The sequence below is a fragment of the Mastigoproctus giganteus genome, chromosome 9 (assembly GCF_048544385.1).
Source record: "Mastigoproctus giganteus isolate SK-2022 chromosome 9, ASM4854438v1, whole genome shotgun sequence".
In the NCBI taxonomy this organism is placed as follows: Eukaryota; Metazoa; Arthropoda; class Arachnida; order Uropygi; family Thelyphonidae; genus Mastigoproctus; species Mastigoproctus giganteus.
In genome coordinates this window covers 184,501,276-184,520,725 of record NC_143583.1, presented here as the reverse complement: position 1 = coordinate 184,520,725, position 19,450 = coordinate 184,501,276, and the positions used below count along the sequence as shown (strand labels likewise).

The window sequence follows — 19,450 nt, the reverse complement described above, 5'->3', positions numbered from 1 at the left end:
GACCGCAGAGTTTGGTAAGTCCGCTGTTGCTGAACATTTCTGGGAAAGACAGCACCAGGTCTCCCCAGAAAATGCTGTCATCCTTGATCGGGCACATAGGTTCTGGGACCGCAAGTGGCTCCGAGAGTTTGTGGATTTGCTCATCCAATAACAATACTATGAATAGGGATGGGGTGTGCGGCTTCACCCCCTTTTTGAGGCTATAGTCCTCTCAAAAGATGAGCGTTTCTGTTTACCACGTTCCCGAGCTGCTTCCGGTTCTGGGGCACGTGTAGAAGCTTTTGTTCATGCACCTGATCAACCTGTGCTGTGAACCTGATACTTGCGGATGTACTGCACAAGTATTATTTCTTGTTGAGAAAGGAGGTGGATGCCCCTGAAAGCTACAATTGTATAATTTCAACAGTTTTAAAGCTTTTAATTTTATATATTTTATTGTATTTTAAAAATTTAGTATTTTATTTTGTTTTTAGGCTTTATTCACTATCAGTTATTGTAAATAGATTACGTTACAGTATCCTCTGTATTGTTTGTATATATATACAGTATTAAATTATTTTAACTCAACAGTTGGTGTATTAATGTAATATTTTGAATATGAACTTTCCCAACCTGAGAGGCCTTTTTGAAGATATTTTCTATTACATACGCCAACTGTGAGATAATTCACGATGCTTTGTTTATAACAATAAGCTTATTTTATGAGTTTTGGTGATGAATATTTATTATAATTTGGGTTTTGAATAATTTAACATGCCTAACTCAAATTGGTGTCGGAGACCAGTTTACCCAAATAAGCCTTGGCAGTCAACGTGTTAATAGAGGCATATGATGCAAGAAAGCAAGCTTATATAACACCGGCCAAAAAAAAATAAAAGAAAAAGGAAAACCTCCCATTTCAACCTATCCATTCACTCCACATGCTTGTCTAGCTCTACCTTTTTATTTAAGTTGTCGACCTTCACTACGACAGACAGAAATTTGTTCCAACAATCAACTACCCACTGGCTAAAAGCAGATTTCTGCACATCTGTTCTACAATTGTCTTTTATCAATTTGAATTTACATCCCCTCAGATGAGTAATCTGAGCAATAAGAAGAATCCCATCAGCATTAAGCTTGTTCAAACCATTCAAGGCTTTATACACTTCAATTAGATCACCTTGCAGGTGCATAGTCCCCAGACACTGCAATTTGCAGAACTTAAGCATTTCTTGGTAACATCAAACCTTTGTTTCATTCACTAATCGAGTTGCCCTTCTCTGTACTCATTCCAGCAGCTCTACATCCTTCCTGAAATGAGGCCTCCAGACCTGTATGCAGTATTCAAGGTGTGGCCTGACCATTGCCTTATACAAGGGGATAACCATCTCTCCTTATCCCTGCTAGCAAAATTCTTCTACATCATTGAGAAGCCACCATGAGCTACACTTGCAGCCTGTCTACACTGCTCAGAAAAATTCATATCTGTCTGCACAATTACCCCCAGGTCCTTTTCATTCGCTACCTCTGTCTGTGTGGTACCACAGAGTTGATACGTTACTCTGGGATTACAGCTACCCATATGCAATACTTTACATTTGTCAACGTTAAACTTCAGTTGCACCTCTCAGCCCATCTACTCAACTTTTCTAGATCCTCTTGCAGTAGTGTATTGTCATTAGCAACCCTGCCAAACTTCATATTGTCTGCAAACTTGGACATTAACCCTGATATAGCTTAATCAATATCATTGATAAATACAGAAAGTAACAAGGGGGGGGGTAGCACTGAACCCTGGGAGACTCCATTAATAACATTAGTCCACAAAGAACAGTGTCTGTTGATTACCACTCTGTCTCCTCCCACTCAACCATCCATTTATCCAAAGCAGCAACTTGCCCTTAATGCCATTCTGCTCCAATTTGTACAGTAGCCTTCCATGTGCAACATTATCAAAAGCTTTCCTAAAATCCAGGTGTATGATATCAGAATTATTTTTGGCATCCAGTTCCTTTGTGACCACACCATAGTATCCAATCAAATTTGTTAGACAAGACTTCCCTTAACAAACCATTTTGTGTCTGAACTATAACTGCAATCTTGTCTAACTGATCCTGCAGTGCTTCTTTAACCAGTGACTCCATTATTTTCCCTGGAACAGAAGTTAAACTAACAGAATTGGTAATTATTCATGTCACTCTTTGATCCCCGTTGTGAATTGGGGACACATTTGCACATCTTCAGACATGGAGATCTCTCTCTCTCTCCTGAGTCAAAGGAAGCTTTCATAATTATGGCTAAGTGTTTGCTTACTTAATTTGATGCCTCCTTTAATATAACTGAATAGATCTCACACACCACAGGTGCCTTATGTTCAACTTCAACAATTTCTACTCCCCTTTGCTCTCAGTTATAGCAAAATCATTTAGTTCCCTGCTAGAGTTTGATAAGCTTCTGGCCTCCACTTCCCTAAAGACATTCCTCATGTGTGAATGTAGAAGCAAAATACTCATTCAGTTCATCAACAATCGAACTGTTGATATCAAGTGGACCTATCTGATTCATCCACTTCTTTCTAGAGTTTATATAAGTAAAGAAGTCCTTGCTGTTTTTCTTTGCATCCTTTGCCAAAGATTTCTTGTAATCTGCTTTTGCTTGTGTAACCTTCTTTGTGACTTGATTACTAGCTTATATCTACCAGAGGCTTCTGTGTCACCTGATAATTTATATGCATCCCATGCATTTTTCTTCTCTGCCATATGTCTCATTAGTTCATCTGACATCCATTTAGGCCTAAACCTTGAACAGTATTTCTTAGTTGGTATGTAAAGCCTAGTAGCTTCCAAGATAAGTTCTTTGAATGCTTCCCATTTTGAATTTGCTGTTGGTAACATCATCAGTTGGTCCCACTGTATAGAATTTAAGAACCGTCTAAGACCACTGTAGTCATCTTTATGAAAGCAGAAACCCTTCCCTTTATCTCTGATGGTAGTTACATCTTTAAATAAATCCACATCAGCACTGTGATCACTGCCAACTAGTGGTTCCTTTATTTGCAGATTCTTAATGCATGAAGAACCACTGCTGATAATCAGATTGAGTATTACTGCCTCTAGTTGCCTCTTGAACATGCTGCTGTAGAAAATAGTCACCCAATAAATCCTAAAAGGTTTTGCTAGTATGCAAGTGACCAACCCAAGAGTTCAAGTCAATATTGCGGAAGTTAAAAATCCCCCATTATAACACAATCTAATTTACTGGCCCATTCTGTTTCTTTTTAGAGTTGTTCATTGTACTCATTAGATTCATTAGGCCTATAACACATTCCTACTCTCATTTTTGCTTTCCTAGGCAAAATTAAGCAGATGTTTGTTGGAAATAATATTCCTGTAAAATTGCTAGTTGAGATAATCCCTACACAGGCTGCTGCATAAGGAGGGGTGAGGGAAAGGAAGCACAAAGGGTGCCGAAATAAGTGCGCTCCAGTTGAATTTTCCATGTCACCATCTTATCGCCCAAATGCCACTAGCCATTGTGGATTGAAGTACGTGCTGCTCTTCGGTTTATAGCCATTGTCAGTTTAATTATCAGTCAGCTTGCACGATCTGTTGCAAGCCAACTCCAGAACAACACTGATTACCACTGTTGACTGATTACAGTGAATCCTTTTAGCTATTTCATGCATAGAATGTCCCTCTGCATTCAGTGCAGCAGCAACACTTTTCTTGTGTGGTTAATTTTGAAAATTTAGCCACTGCAATAGCATAGAATACTGGACTTGCAGCATATGCACTGTATATATACTGCTGCTAGGGTGATGCAATCATGTATGGCACAGGACATCATCCAAGAGAGCTTACTGAAGATAGATGATGCAATAGAGTAATGCTATTACAAAACACATGTGCCGCATTGCCAAATTTTGCAGAAATTCAGTGTGTGTGTGTGTGTGTGTGTGTGTGTGTGTGTGTGTGTGTGTGTGTGTGTGTGTAATAGAAGTGGAAACAAGGAGACAGAAGTTCAAAAGCCATTTTCAACCCTCCCCTTTTAATTCTTGTAAAAAAATTTATTTTCTTTTATTTTAGAAACAAAATTATATTTCAGTAAAAAATTTATCATTTTTGTTTATGCTTTTTTACCCTTTGGCTTATGTTTTACGTAAAAATTGGTAACGAAGACGCCTATTGTTATTTTGCTTGTAATCCTGGTCATTGACCCCTGACAAGAGGCTGTTTTTGTGTTTTGTAAGTTGTGGCAACATCCTTAATTTGTCAATTTTGTAATTATTTTTCTCTTATTATACATTTCCTTTTTTTTTTTTTTTTTTTTTACCTTCTATTACTCTGTCTCCCTCTTTTTCTTTCCTTTTCTTTTTCTTTATATATAATCCAGCTTAAATGAGTGCCACAGAAAGACTGAAGATTTGGAGGGTCATATGCAGCCCTTGAATCCCCAGTCAGTCACTGCTGTGTAAAAGCAACATGATAAAAATTTAACTTGAAATGAAAAACAAAGGATTTCATCACTGAGAATGGTTTTTTATAAATTGAAATGAAGTGTTAGGATGAAAATGTTTAAAGTAATCTAACTCTGTAAAGGAAATTGCGTTACCTATCCATTTGACATTGCTATGCTGCTACACAAAACTGGACTGAGGGGTGAATTCTAAGAAGAGTTTACAACCAAGTAGTAATGTGTTACCTGGAGGAGAGTTGACCAAATGACATTCATGATGTGATTAGAAAGGCTGGTGTGTTTTTCACCTGTTGTGGAATTATGAGAATTTGTCACTATAGATGTATCCATCCTAGTGTAAAATAGTGAATTTTATTAATAAAAGATCATTATTATTACTTTTACAATAGCACAGCAAGAAAATTAAGATTAAATATTCATTGTGTATTTTCTAGCTAATAAATATAATTTTGTTGCTCACACAGAAAAAATGTTAGCATCTATCCATAAGGTGATGTTGGTAAGGAAAATGTCAAATACAAGCTTTTGGTCATACTGTGAGATGGTGTTGTGGTTCTTTGCTGTTTTTTTCCATGCAGCTGAATGTTACATAAACGTTAAAGTAAAATTACAACACTGTATTTCTGTGTTCCATTTTGTTTCAAATGAAATTTCTTCCCACAGACTCTCCAGTGCATTCGAAACTTTAAGAAGCACCTTTCTGATCCACACATAAGGTAAGTACATATGTATTTTTTTAAAATCAAATTTCAATTAAATCCGATTTACTAGTCCCTGATAAAGCAGATTGAGAAGATCTTTTGCCATTCTTAAGATCAGGTTATCCTTATGTTATATATATATTAGTAAAATAATAAGAGAGTTTACCTCAATATAGTACGTAGAACACTTCCGTATGATCATCATCATCATCATCAGCCATTTTCAATCCACTGCAGGATGAAGGCCTCTCCAGCAACTTTCCAGTTCCTTCTGTTTTGAGCACTGGACATCCATTTACTACCCACAAACTCATGAATTTCATCTATCCATCTCCGCCTTTGTCTTCCAGGTTTTCTTCTAGCTCCTCTTGGATACCATTCTGTTATTTTCTTAGTCCATCTGTCATCATGTCTTCGAGCTATGTGTCCTGCCCAAGACCATTTTAGTTCTTTAGTTTTGATAAGAATGTCCTTTACTTGAGTTTGTTGCCTAATCCATGTGTTTCTCTTCTTATCTAACAGTCTTATTCCCAATATGATTCGTTCCATTCTTCGCTGTGTAGTTCTCAGCTTCTCTTCCATTCTTTTGGTGAGTGCCCAAGTTTCACTTCCATAAATCATGATGGGGAGTATACATTGGTCCATTATTTTACGTTTCAGACAAACTGGGATATTGCTCTTCAGTATGTGACTATATTTCCTGAATGCTATCCATCCAAAATTTATTCTTCTCTTGACTTCCAGCCATTTATCATTATTACAGCTAATAACTTGTCCCAGATAAGTATATGACTCCACCTTTTCAATTACTGCTCCTTCAATCATTATTTCCCTTTCTGTGGCATACTTGTTCATCATTACTTTTGTTTTAGCCATATTCATCTTTAGTCCAAAATCCTTACTAGCTGTGCATAACTGATTAAGATTTTCCTCTAATTCTTTGGGATCATGGCTTATGACCACAATGTCATCTGCAAATCGTAAATGGTTTAGGTACTCTCCATTCACATTGACTCCTTTCTGCGACCAGTCTAATCTTCTGAAAGCTTCCTCAAGGGCAGCAGTAAACAGCTTCGGAGATATTATGTCTCCTTGTCGAACTCCTTTCTCAATTTTAAAATAATTAAATAATCAATTTAACACAATTTAAAACAATTAAAAATCAAATTCACGCAATTAAAAGAATCTAACGAAAATATTCAAAACGATTTTCCTTCCTGAAGCTGACAACGCTTTTCGACCGTATGTCGTGATCACAGGAATGAAAATTACCGAATCGGGTTAAACCTGAAACTTAAATAGTGATTATCTGTCTTCGTGCATGCGCGAAAAGGTCCACGCATCGGAGATAAAATATGGCCGCCGAACATCTCCGATGCATGGACCTTTTCGCGCATGCACGAAGACAGATAATCACTATTTAAGTTTCAGGTTTAACCTAATTCGGTAATTTTCATTCCTGTGATCACGACATACGGTCGGAAAGCGCTGTCAGCTTCAGGAAGGAAAATCGTTTTGAATATTTTCGTTAGATTCTTTTAATTGCGTTAATTTGATTTTTAATTGATTTGAATTGTGTTAAATTGATTATTTAATTATTTATATTTTACTCTAATGTACCGGTAAGTTGTCGATTTTTTTCGGTTTTTCCGTTTTAATTTCTGGAAGGTATCATACGAAAGTGTTCTACCTACTATATTGAGGTAAACTCCTCTTATTATTTTACTAATATTATTATCAATGTAGAACATATTGAGTATTACAGCTCTGATTCATACTATCTAGTTATATATATATAACATATTGAGGATAATAATAGAAAATAATAGAAAAGGTAAATCAATCAAATAATACCATTCAGCAATTTAGGAAAACGCTAAGGATTTAAAAAAAAAAAAAAAAAAAAAATTTATCGTTTTTTACCCACAATCCAGATGACTTCAACTGGGGCCAACCACCCAGACTGAAGGCAAAAAACTACAAGAAGTTCTCTGTTTCTGTAATGATCAATATATGCTAAGTAATTTGAATCTAAACCAAATATAGTAATTAAAAATGGTTAGGAAATTTTAGAATCAAAAGTAAGAAAATATAAGTAAATTATAAATAAATTATAATTGTAAGCATATATTAATCATCGTTGACCCGACAGAGAACGTAATTTAATGATTACAATAAGATTAAATATATAATACATACTACATATCCACCGTATCCAGGACATAATATAGTAACGATAATAGTCGTCAAGATAATGTGGTGCCCCCTATGTGATGGATATGATAAAAATAAATAATTGATTAATTAACCAATCAAATTTAAGTTAACGCAAAGAGAAACGTGCAGATAGTAAGAAGAAAAACTAAAGGAGTAGGAATAATAGAACCTGAACTCCGTAAAGGCGAAAAATAGTGGTATAGATAAGAAATAGTTTCTCCTACGTCCTCGGATTGCCCTAATAATTTCGGAAAAATAAAAATAAAGAGTGTAGGACAGCTTAAAAACAATACAAGATATACAGCAGGCCCTCGTTATAACGCGGTTTGCTTTACGCTGATTCGCTATAACACTGTTCAAATATTATAACACATATCTGACTATAACGCTGTCACAGATCACTATAATGCTCATTTACAGATTGCATTTTTGGCATATTTAATGAAATCGTTTCATTTGATGGAGTCGATAGCTTGAAAATGAATATCAAAACAGCATTAAAATGTTTCCCACACCGACTTGAGAAATTTTCCCACGCTCAGTGAAATTTTCTCGCACACTAATTTAATTGCAGTACAGTGACATGTTACGTAGTTCCCAGATCAACATTTTAAAAAATGATCAAGTATATTGCTTGAAATATTTACGTTATATGCATTTATCCGAAGTCTAGTCATCACTCAGTACAGTATTAGACATTGTGCATAACGGACAGTTTACTTGAACATTGTATCGTAATTAATGCAACCAACGCAGTTACATTTTAGAAGAGTTAATAATGGCCAATAAGAATGAAAAAGCAACGTCTGAGCGCAGTACAAAGACTATAAATGTAAGAAAAAGACTGAATTTGAAAATTAAATTAGACGTTTTGAAGCGAATCGATTCCCGTCAACAACAAGCGGATGTGTGCCATAATTTAGGACCTGCAAGTTTAACTGTAAGAATGATTATAAAAAAATAAAGAATTAATTTTAGCAGTGAGAAAGATAGCTGTTCTGCAAGCAACTAGGGCTAGGCCGGCTATTAGGATTGAAATGGAAAAGACTTTAACTAATTTTATTGAAGATAAAGTTCAATGCAGAATTCAGTTAAGTTAAATATTATAAAAAAAAAATTAAAAAAAAGAGAGATAAGCCAATATGATGATCTGAAGAAAACTCACCTAAAAAAAATGTGCAACCATTTAAAACTAGTAAGGGCTAGTTGAATAGATTTAAAATCCAGGGAGAAGCCGCAAGTGCAGATTAAGGAGCCGAAACTTTCAAAAAAGAACTAGTTAAAATTATTGAAGAGGGGTATTATGTGTTATACTTCTCAACAAGTTTTTAACATAGATGAAGCAGGACTTTTGTGGAAACGAATGCCTAAAAGAAGTTTCATATTGAAAGAAGCAAAAAACATGCCAGGTTTCAAAACGGCGAAGGATCGGTTGACTTTATTGTTGGGTGGTAACGCTGCTTGAGATTTAAAATTAATACCTCTTTTAGTTTATTTAGAAGAGGGCCAAAGTTCAACCCAAAATCGACACATTTTCCATGATTAAATTCATCAATTAAATGAAATCAATTTAGATCAATTAAACTCATGATTTTAATTGGAATTTTAAGTTTAATTTTGATATGTAAATTGTTACCACATAATTATATACGTATGTAATGCAGAATATTTTATATGTACAAATATTTGAATATTAAAGATTTTGACCGACATTTGTGCATCTTTTCACTACCATTTATTATTGATTAGGAAATATCCTATGGCACTGACCGCAACGTACAAATACATATGTTACCTTATGGGAATGCGGAGTTCGCATAGCGCAGATTCACTTAGCGCTCTGTTTTTCCGGAACGAATTATCAGCGTTAAGCGGCGGTCATCTGTAAGTTGTGGCTCGGGTATGCCTGGGATTGCAAACCTGTACCTACAGTAGGACCCCTGATCTGAATTTGCATGTTACCTCAGCGTGAACTTAAATGAATTTAACTATGTAAAAAAAAAAAAAAAAAAAAAAAAAAAAATGATACACTGTAATTTGTAAGCTGGTGGATACAAGTTTTCTACGCTGTAAGACACCAAGAAAGCAAAGTGTATCCTATGTACATATATACATGGCACTAAATATGACAATTATATTGAACCAATGGGTTAAGAAAACAAATTTTTGAAATTAATCATGCTTATCGCTTTCCTGAAGTGGTATTTCAGGTAAGCGATGGGGAAATTATTATTAATCAACTTGTTGTACAATGCTATTATGTTTGCCGAACAGTTTTTATTATTATTGCAAATATAGGCAATCCTCAGACATTGGGATAAAATGATATTAGCATGCACTGATTTTGATATATTAGATCTCCAGTTTGTAAGGCCGACTACATTGAAATTAAATGCGTCTCTTTTATTATATATGTTTACGTCTATATTATTATGGAATATTTCTATATGAAGATCCAGGTATGCTATAGTATCAGAACTATTAGTTTTTTCTACTACAAGTTCTTCTGGATATAATTTACTGTAATCCTGAGCAAAATGTGGATAATTAAACACACATAGATCATCTACGTATCTGAATATAAGTAGATTATCTTGGAATGCTCTTTCTGTATAATATAAATAAAGGTTTGCGATTATGCTTGATGCTGGACTTCCCATAGGGGTGCCATTCACTTGCAAGTATAACGATGTTCCATCATATACATAATTATTAAAGATGCATAAATTTATTAGATTATCCCAATAGGTTAAATCAACCTTTATAGCATTTTTATTTGCCAAATATAGTTTCTGGAGAACGACTTTTAAATTATCAAGGTTAATACTGGCAAATAAACTGTTAAAGTCAAATGTTTGTATTTGTTGAATATTGTTATTTTTTATTGCATTTATAATCGGTAAGTTATTATTTATTATGATTTATATTTACATTATTTAATATAATTTTAAGTAACTTTTCTAACGTTTTTCCTGGAATTTTAGCATAACTATCTCTACATGATGTTATGAATCTAAATGCAATAGGCGATTTATGAAATTTGGGTATACCATATGTAAACGGATATTTTAGGTTATTATATTTTAACTTTAATTTTTTATGCAATGCAATTAATTTTTTGATTATTATATTATGGGGAGATGCTAAGTATTTATATGTATAGCTTGACTGTAGTTCATTTTTAATGATTTCTATATAATATGACTTACATATAATTGCATAATTGCAAGCAGCTTTGTCAACGGGAGTAATTACAAAATGTTCATGTATATCTTGTAGATACGTGGATCCTAACCATAACCACATTATAACCGGCGATTTAGATATAATCCCATATCCTGAACTTAGAGATATATTAGAGAAATATTGCCTTCAAAACAACATCGTTCCGAAGTTTGCCAGGGTTAATTTAAATCAAAAAATTTCGGGCATAAAACAACTAACACTAGTCACATCGCGTAATATCATTAAGCTTGCCTTAAAATTCGATATTCGAATAAACAAAAATACCTTTCCCAGGTTAGGAAACTTCGCGATAAATTAAAAAATTATCTACATCTGAACAATTGGTCTGTATTGAAGACCTCCATAGATTTGCGACGGGAAGCACAGGAGAGAGAGAGAGAGAGAGAGAGAGAGAGAGAGAGAGAGAGAGAGAGAGAGAGAGAGAGAGAGAGAGAGAGAGAGAGAGAGAGAGAGAGAGAATCAGAAGGGAATCTCCAAGAAAAAGAATGACGATATCTAGCTCAGGACCCTGGGTGTGCCAAGCCCATATTCACCAGATGTGAGCTCCTGGGGTTAGTTTCCAGCCATCTTGTCTGACCCAATCACCGGACCTCACCCCATGTGACTTCTGATTGTGGGGTTTTTTGAAGAACCAGATGTATCAGGATGTCAAACTTTGGCAGATCTGAAGGACAGCATTAGATGTTATGTGCTGGCTATTCCAGTTGACATGTTACATTATGCTGTAGAAAATGCTGTTCTTTGAATGGAAACTGTTGTTGGCCAAAATGGAGGACACATTGAACAATTGTAGTGCTGTTCAAGTGATTTGTATTGCCGCAGCACCATATAGTGACAAATTTTGTAACTATTTTTTTTCCCAATAAATGGCGAGTGCATTCTTTATTTTACCTGTTGTCCAAATTTCTCTTCAGTAAGAGCCTTAGAACTTGCTCCAGAGCCCTCTACATAGGATACTTTGATTTTAACAACCCTGTATAAAACAGAAATGGCAAAATAATTTTAAAATGCTAGTGCAATATTTTTTTCCAGAAAGAAAATATGCACAAAACTTTATCTAGATATTCAATGTTTTTTTTTTTTACTTTAGAGCCCCTGCTTTGATTTCCTTTTGTTTGTCCTTTTGTGGATGGGTAGAGATCTTGTTAAATACCTGTTATTAGTCTGTTCTTCAGACTAATAATTCTTTATCAGTTTTCTTTTCCATTTAGTTCCATGTTACTAATAAGGAAGCCACAGGTGTTGCTGTGCCAGATGTTTAAAATAGGGGGGGGGGGAAGAGAGAGCCTTAAGAGTTTTGCTCATGGTTCTACTGGAACAGCATTTTATCCAAGCCTCAATTTAGATGATAAAACTGTACAGAAACAGTCATTTTCAGCAAGAACCTGAAGCCAGTAGCCATTGCCCAGGAGTTGGGACAATCAGTGGCTTGTTGCAGTTGTCTTTCAATGACCCTCATGTTGCATGACTTGGAAAATATGCCTAAAGTAATCAACATGTGGTGCTCTTTAAAGTTGGAAGTTGTTCAGCATTGAAATTTACTTTGATGGCAAAAAATGTAACACTTAAAACTTACCTGGGAAACTCTGTCCTCTCAACAAAAAGACTAGGTGGGGAAGCCTACATACCCACACACAGCATGATGATAGTATGAAAAGTTTTGAATGAAAACTGGGATGTGACCCCTAAGATATTAAGGCTATAAAGCTCTTTTAAAATGCCAAATCTCTGAGTTGTGTCTTATGCTTTATCCATAGCAAAAGAAGATAGACACAGTGTTCTCATTTCAGGAAAACATCTCAGTTTAATTAAATCAGAACATATCTACTTTGGAATGGGTCCAAAGTGAACCCGGTTCATTCAGAAGCCAAATTGCATTCTGAAGAAGAGGTCATTTGCTTCTAAATGCTATATGATGAGACCGAGCATTGACTGTTCTCCCCATGATTTTGTACAACTAGTCAGAGCAACAGGATGATAATTATTTGGAATTATCATCTTTTCCTGGTTTAGTAAAGACAAATATGGTCATCTTGTGGTAGGAGCATAGAAACTAGACCTGAAAAAGACATCTGTTATATAGATGTTTACAGTCTAATTAAATTGGAAATTCACTTTCATCACAGGTCTTTATCTATAAGATTTCCTCCCCCCCCCCCCTCAATTTCTTCATCTATGTGAGATCTTGATGGCATATCTAAATACTTCACTCTGACACAAAATACAAGTTATTCTATGACTTCTACACTGGGGGAAAAAAAAAAAAAAATACTGCCTGCCATTAACAATTGAATATAAACATCAGCAAACAGACTTAGTTTTTCAGATCGTTTATATAAAGTTTATTGTGCTAGCACAGTGGCAAACAACTAATCTGAAAATTATGAAATTTCACCAGCAATTGCTGCAAAAATCGGACTGAAAGAAGACTTTAAAAAAAAATGCTGCCTACTATTACAATTGAATGTAAACATCAATAAACATTGAGTTAGCTTTTTAGATTGTTTATATGAAGTATAGATGGAAATACAATAAGTGAGCCAGTACAGTGGGAAAACAAATTTCATAAATCATCTATGCTGATGATTGTGGCAAGTAACTATGCCACTTGCCATTAACAATTGAATATAAACATCAGTTTAACCTTTCATATTGATTATATGAAATGCAAATGAATGCCATTACAATAATTGTGCCAGCATAGCAGGAAAACAAACTCCATAATTGGAAATGCCAATGGTCACAGTGATCACAACATTGGACTAGAAGTGTAATTTTATGATGTCGCGGTGGTTGTGATATGTATGCTTAGGCCATAGCTATATAGCCTGAATATAGCCTAAGTATTCAGTAATAATTCATTATTTTTATTAATAATACAGTAATGCTGATCTCTATGATCTCCACAGAGTGATAGTTGCCTACATAAAGTGAAAATTTTAACCTATTATTGCCTGGTTGGTCCAGTGGGTAACACAACTTGCCTAAGAAATAAGGCAATTAATTTATTGAATGTCTTGCAAAATGAGTAAATACATAGTAACAATGACACACAGTCTCAAAATGAGTAAATACATAATAATAATGAAATATTATTATATTTCATTATTATTCTATGAAATATAATAATTCACACAATCTATGAAATATGTAAAACAGAAATAAATTGGCATTTGGAAATTATTAATGGAACATAATGCATAAATCTAGCACCTGTACGTGCACACAAGCAAAATTTTTAAATCTGACTAGCCTATTTCCCTTGTGCTCCTGCTATTGAAGTTCTCTGAGCAATGCAGACAGGACATTTCATTACAAAGCTCATGGGATTTTGTCAATAATATACAGGAATTTTGTTAGCAGGGATAAGGAAGTGATTATCTTATTGTATAAGGCAATGGACAGGCCACACCTTGAGTACTGCGTAAAAGTCTGGAGGCCTCATTTTAGGAAGGATGTAGAGTTGCTTCAGCATGTACAGAGAAGGGCAACAATATTAGTGAAGGGAACAAAGGGGTCCTCTTGCCAAGAAAGGCTTCAGTTCTGCAAATTCCAGCATCTGGAGGCTAGGCACCCATGAGGTGATCTGATTGAGATGCTTAAAGCTTTGAATGAATTGCGCAAGCTCAATGCTGATGGGATACTTCCTCTTGTTCAGACTTTTTTTTTTTTATGTGAACCCCAAACATGAGAGATATTAGAACCTATAGTACTTAGTACCGTGCTTGGGTTGGAGGTTGAGAAGACTAAAGAAGATATTTGTTGACATTGGACTTGAACTTCTGTAGATTGTAATTTTCAGGAAATACGTATGAAGGAAGGTTGTTCCAGAAAATGGCAGTTGAGTGAATAAATGAGGAAGATGAAAAGTTGGTTCTGTGGGTTTGAAGTTGGACAGTAAATGGATGTTGGCAGGTGGTGGCACGTGTTCGGACTGTTTTGAAAGAGAGAGCGGGAATTATAGAAGCCAATTCACAAGAACAGTGCCCATGGAAGTATCTGTAGAAGAGGCATGCAGCAGAAACAGTACGTCTATGAGAAAGCGAGTGGAGAGACTCTGTTAGAGATGAATCATTAATTAGCCTAACTGCCCTCTTCTGAATGGAATCAAGAAGACTGAGAGAGGTTTTGGGAGCACCACCCCCAGATGTGGAAACAATATTCCATGGCAGGGTGGATTTGCGATTTATACAGAGTCAGCAGCTGTTTGTAAGAAATGTAACACCGAGAGTGAAAGAGAAAACCAAGTTTTTTAGATGTAGAGGAAGGATTTTTGTAATGTGCTTGTGCCAAGAGAGATTAGAAATCAGGGTAATCCCCAAAAGAGATATATCATTTTGCCTAGAAATCAGGGTGTCACTAAAGATAAGCATAGGAGCAGAAGAATCTTTTTTGCGAGATATAAGACAAGACTGAGTTTTAGAAGGGTTGAAATCAACTAAGTTGTCTTTGCCTCACTGGAGAATTAACTGAAGATCGGCATTTAAGGAATTGGTAGCAGATTTTCGAGAAGTTGAAGCTGATTGAGCAGGACAAGGTTTCTCAAAATGGAAAGTGGAATGCAATGTGCTATCATCAGCAAAACTATGGATAGGATTTCCAGTCAATGGAAGAAGGTCATTAATATACAAGAGGAAAAGAGTGGGGGAAAGAACTGAACCTTGGGGGACACTGGCATTGGTGGAGAAGTTAGAAGACAGAGAGCCATCTACCATCATCCTTAGTGAGTGATCAGAGAGAAAACTGGATAACCAATTACAAAAAAAACAGTTGGCAAACCATAAGATGGAAGCTTGTTTAGAAGACCTTTATGCCAAACACAATCGAAAGCCTTTGAGATGTCAAGAGCAACTACTTGTGTTTCACCGGACCTTTCCATTGAATTAGTCCATAAATGGGTAATATAAGCCAGAATATCACCAGTGGATCGACACTGACGGAATCCATACTGGCGATCGTTGATCAGACAGAAGGTTTCTAGGTAGTTTAAGAGTTGGCGGTTAATTGATTTCTCCATTACTTTAGAAAGAGTAGAAGTAATTGCAATGGGACGATAATTGGATGGGGGGGATTTGTCACCCTTTTCAGGAACTGGCTGGATATGAGCAAATTTCCAAGCAGAAGGAAAAACAACTTTGGAGTAAGAAAGTGAAAAAAGGTGGCAAAGAATAGGAGTAAGTTCAGGAGCACAGGTTTTGAGAACAAGTGGAGAAATACCATCTGGACCTGGAGCTTTCTTAGCATCAAGATTCATCAAAATCCTTCTGATACTGATATCCTTTTGACGGAAGACCACAGGAGGCATTGAATGGAGCGTGTTGGGAATGGTGGGAGGTGTTTTGCCAAGATCATTAATACATGAGCTGAAAGAAAAATGGGATGCTAGCAGGTCAGCTTTATCCTTGGCTGAAGTGACAACAGAACCATCTGGTTTGGACAGAGGTGGGAGCAGAGATGGGCAAAAGTTGCAGCCAATAGCTTTGGCGAGAGACCAGAATGCTCGGCTACCATTAGGGCAAGAAGCAAGTTTTCTACTCTTAGCCTGTTCAAACTCTAGTTTGGACTGATTAATAACTGCTTTACAATTGTTGCGAGCTTTGGTGTAGGCAGAAAATGAAACTGAAGAATTAGAAAGCCAATTACGATATGCAACATTCTTCTCTTGAACAGCCTTAGCACATTTATTGGAAAACCAAGGTTTAGATAAAGGACGAGATTTTAAAGTGGAGTGTGGGATAAAGGATTCCATTCCTGCAAGAATAATTTCACTGACATGATCTGAGCAAACGTTGACATCAGAAGTTTTGAAACAGTAATCCAACCAAGGAAAAGAAGAATAGAAGTCTCGCAGGTCATCCCTTTTTGCATTCTTGTAATGCCAAACAACACGAGGTTGGGAATAGCCATGAGATAAAGGTTCCATTGGAGAAGAGACAATCACCAAGTTGTGATCTGAAGTGCCTGAAGGACCTCTCACTTCGACCGTGTACTTAGAAGGGTTGTTTGTGAGAAAAAGATGAAGCGTATTGGCTGTATGATTAGGATTGTCCGGTATTCTTATATGTAAATGAACAATCTGTGCTAGGTCATTAGTAATTGCAAAAGCCTCAGCATCTCGACCTGCTGGGTCGGTGTGACTAGAAAACGGAAGCCAGCTGGAGTTGTGAACGTTAAAATCACCAAGGAAAATTACCTCATTGTTAGGAAAGTTGGACTGGAGAAAGTCAAGTTGCAAAGAGAGGAAGTCAAAGAGCTCCAAGTGATTAGTGGAGTTGGGAGAACGGTAGAGAAAACAGATGAATTTGACACAATGAGGTAGAGAGATTTTAAGCCAGATAAGATCAAAGAGAGGAGATTCCAAATTGCCAAGTCTCTGACAGGGAATATCAGAACGGACATATGAACAAGTACCACCTTTGAAGCGAAAGGAATCATACAGCGAATAATTTGGGCATCTGAGATGAGCAGTAGTTGAATCAACCGATAACTGAGATTCTGTCAGAAAAAGTACATGGGGTTTGGCAGACTGCAAGAGGAAATGGACATCGTTGAGATTAGAATTGAGACCACGTATATTTGTGAAATGAATTAGGAAGTGCTTGGGAGGTATAGATCTTTTTGCAGATAAGCTTGCTCTATTAGTTTGACAATTCATGGTGTATTCAATAGATAGAAAAAGAGGGTGGGACATGCTGTATGAAGTAATGAAATTTTTGGATATGGCATACACGTGGTAAGAATATACCCAGATCCTTGACATAACGTGGCCTCGACAATGCTCTCCGCATACACACTACTCGGACTCCCTCCAGTCACTATCTTGCAGAGTAGAGGTAGCAACATTATACACTAGCTGATCCGGAGGCCTCCTAGAGAGTTACCAATAGGTTCGGTCCGGTGTACTAACTAGCGGCCAGCCTGCAAACACCTTTTTAGAGCTGTACCCTCAAAATGTAAGGAATATTGGATCTCGCCACGATGTTCATCATAACCTCAAAAGTCATCAATCATACTGCATGATGGAAGAGATAGGGAAGGGTTGACCGGAACTTAGCTCTAGAGACTAAACATGGGTTCCACCACTTCAAGCCTCCAATAAGCAAAGTGGTGGTATTTCACTGGTTGATGAGTCATCTACCACCTAGTACTGCCTAGTAACATAGAGGGGTGGCGTTCCTCCATGTGGTGTGGGTGCCACACCTCGACCCCTGCTTACATTGGTTCACACCTGGGTGGTCACCCACCATGTACTTGTGCATGGAGGTTATACCCAGGATTTACTAACAGTCCCACCATCCTGAAGGTGCAAGCAGAGGATTTGGCTGCCACAGACCGTCCAGACTTCGCCGAAATTGGGTCCACTTGACTTGAGTGTCACCCAAATATCAGTTCCATCAGTGTTTTAAACTCCCAGGTAGCAAGTACAGCTTGTCTGGCATATCTGAGAGAATGTCTGTGACAACCTCAAGGACCAAACTACACATGAGGGCACAAATTCAAATTGAGGAAGGATGGTTGCAGAATAGATATAGATGTGCGGAACTTTGCCTTTAGCCAGTGGGCAGTTGATTGCTGGAATAATGTTCTATCTGTTGTGGAAGTTGATAGCTTAAATAAATTCAATGAAGGACTGGACAGACTATTGGAGAAAATGAATAGGTGAAATGGGAGGTGTCTTTTTTTTTTTTTTTTTTTGGCTGATGCTGTTATAAGCTTGCTTTCTTGTCATTTGCCACTGTTAATGCTAATTAAATCAAAACAGATCTACTTCAAATAGAGAGGTATTCAAAAAAAAGTTCTAGGTTTTCGAGATTTGTCTGTAATTATTTTACATTGATATTCTCTGAAGTATGTACTTGATAGAATTTCATCAGAACATTGATAGAATTCTATCAAATACATAGTTCATGATTGTTACTTGTTAAAATCAGAAAGTATACTTGTTGGACACCCATGTATGTTGTGGTTTAAGTAGACCTGGTTATGTTTTCCAAGCTTGAATCTGATGTAAGCCAGGAAACTGCCTATCAGTAATAAATTTTATATTTTAAAAAATGATTATCTGTGAAGCATTCTTTTTATTTATTTTTTTTAAATCTCTAATAAGAAATTTAGTCAAAAATATTATATATTTTCTTTCTTTTGAAGTTACCAAAGAACCTCTTTCTAATAAACTTAACTTTTAGAATATGAGGACCACAGAATTGATTCTGTGGTCCAGTGGTGCCACAAACTTATTTCACATGCAGCCCCTCAGTGTAAACCCCGAAGGAGGATGACAAGATTTTTAGAGAAGAAAAAGTGCATTTTATAAATTATGCACTAGAAATTTTATTTGAGTACTGAGAAAGGAATAAAAAAATTGTTTCCATTTTAATTTACACATTAAAATAATTGTTTAATATTGTAATTGAATACAGCAAAAACAACAAATCTAAATCTTATTATTCGATCAAGATTACAAAACAATAAAAAATGAACAATTACAAAACAATTAATGAGAAGGATGAGCCTGGATAACCGATAATATTTGGTCCATATTTGGATGCAATATTTGAAATTGCTAATCTCATGTTATCTTCTGGATCAAATGAATGCCATTTTGTTTTTATAGCTGTTAATTTTGAGAAACAAACCTCACATAAATATGTAGACCCGAAAGGTAGCTATCTTTGTATCGCCATTTTCGATAATTCTGGATACTCATCTCGAAGAGAGAGCCAAAATTTTTCACAAGTAGTCTTGACAAGCACGTAATGCTTCATCTGACGACATGTTGATAAGATCTTTCTTTTGCTCAATGGTATTTTCAGGACATGAAGAAATTT

General features: G+C 36.1%; 1 protein-coding gene across 1 annotated transcript in view; it reads left to right on the top strand.

The window, feature by feature from the left end:
- The window catches only part of Ddx1 (ATP-dependent RNA helicase Ddx1), a 339,750-nt gene that overhangs the window by 156,075 nt on the left and 164,225 nt on the right, over positions 1–19,450 (top strand). Inside the window, exon 15 of the mRNA XM_090381389.1 lies at positions 5,122–5,174. Within this exon, the coding sequence (XP_090237515.1) occupies positions 5,122–5,174 (53 nt within the window). The remainder of the gene's footprint in view (positions 1–5,121; positions 5,175–19,450) is intronic.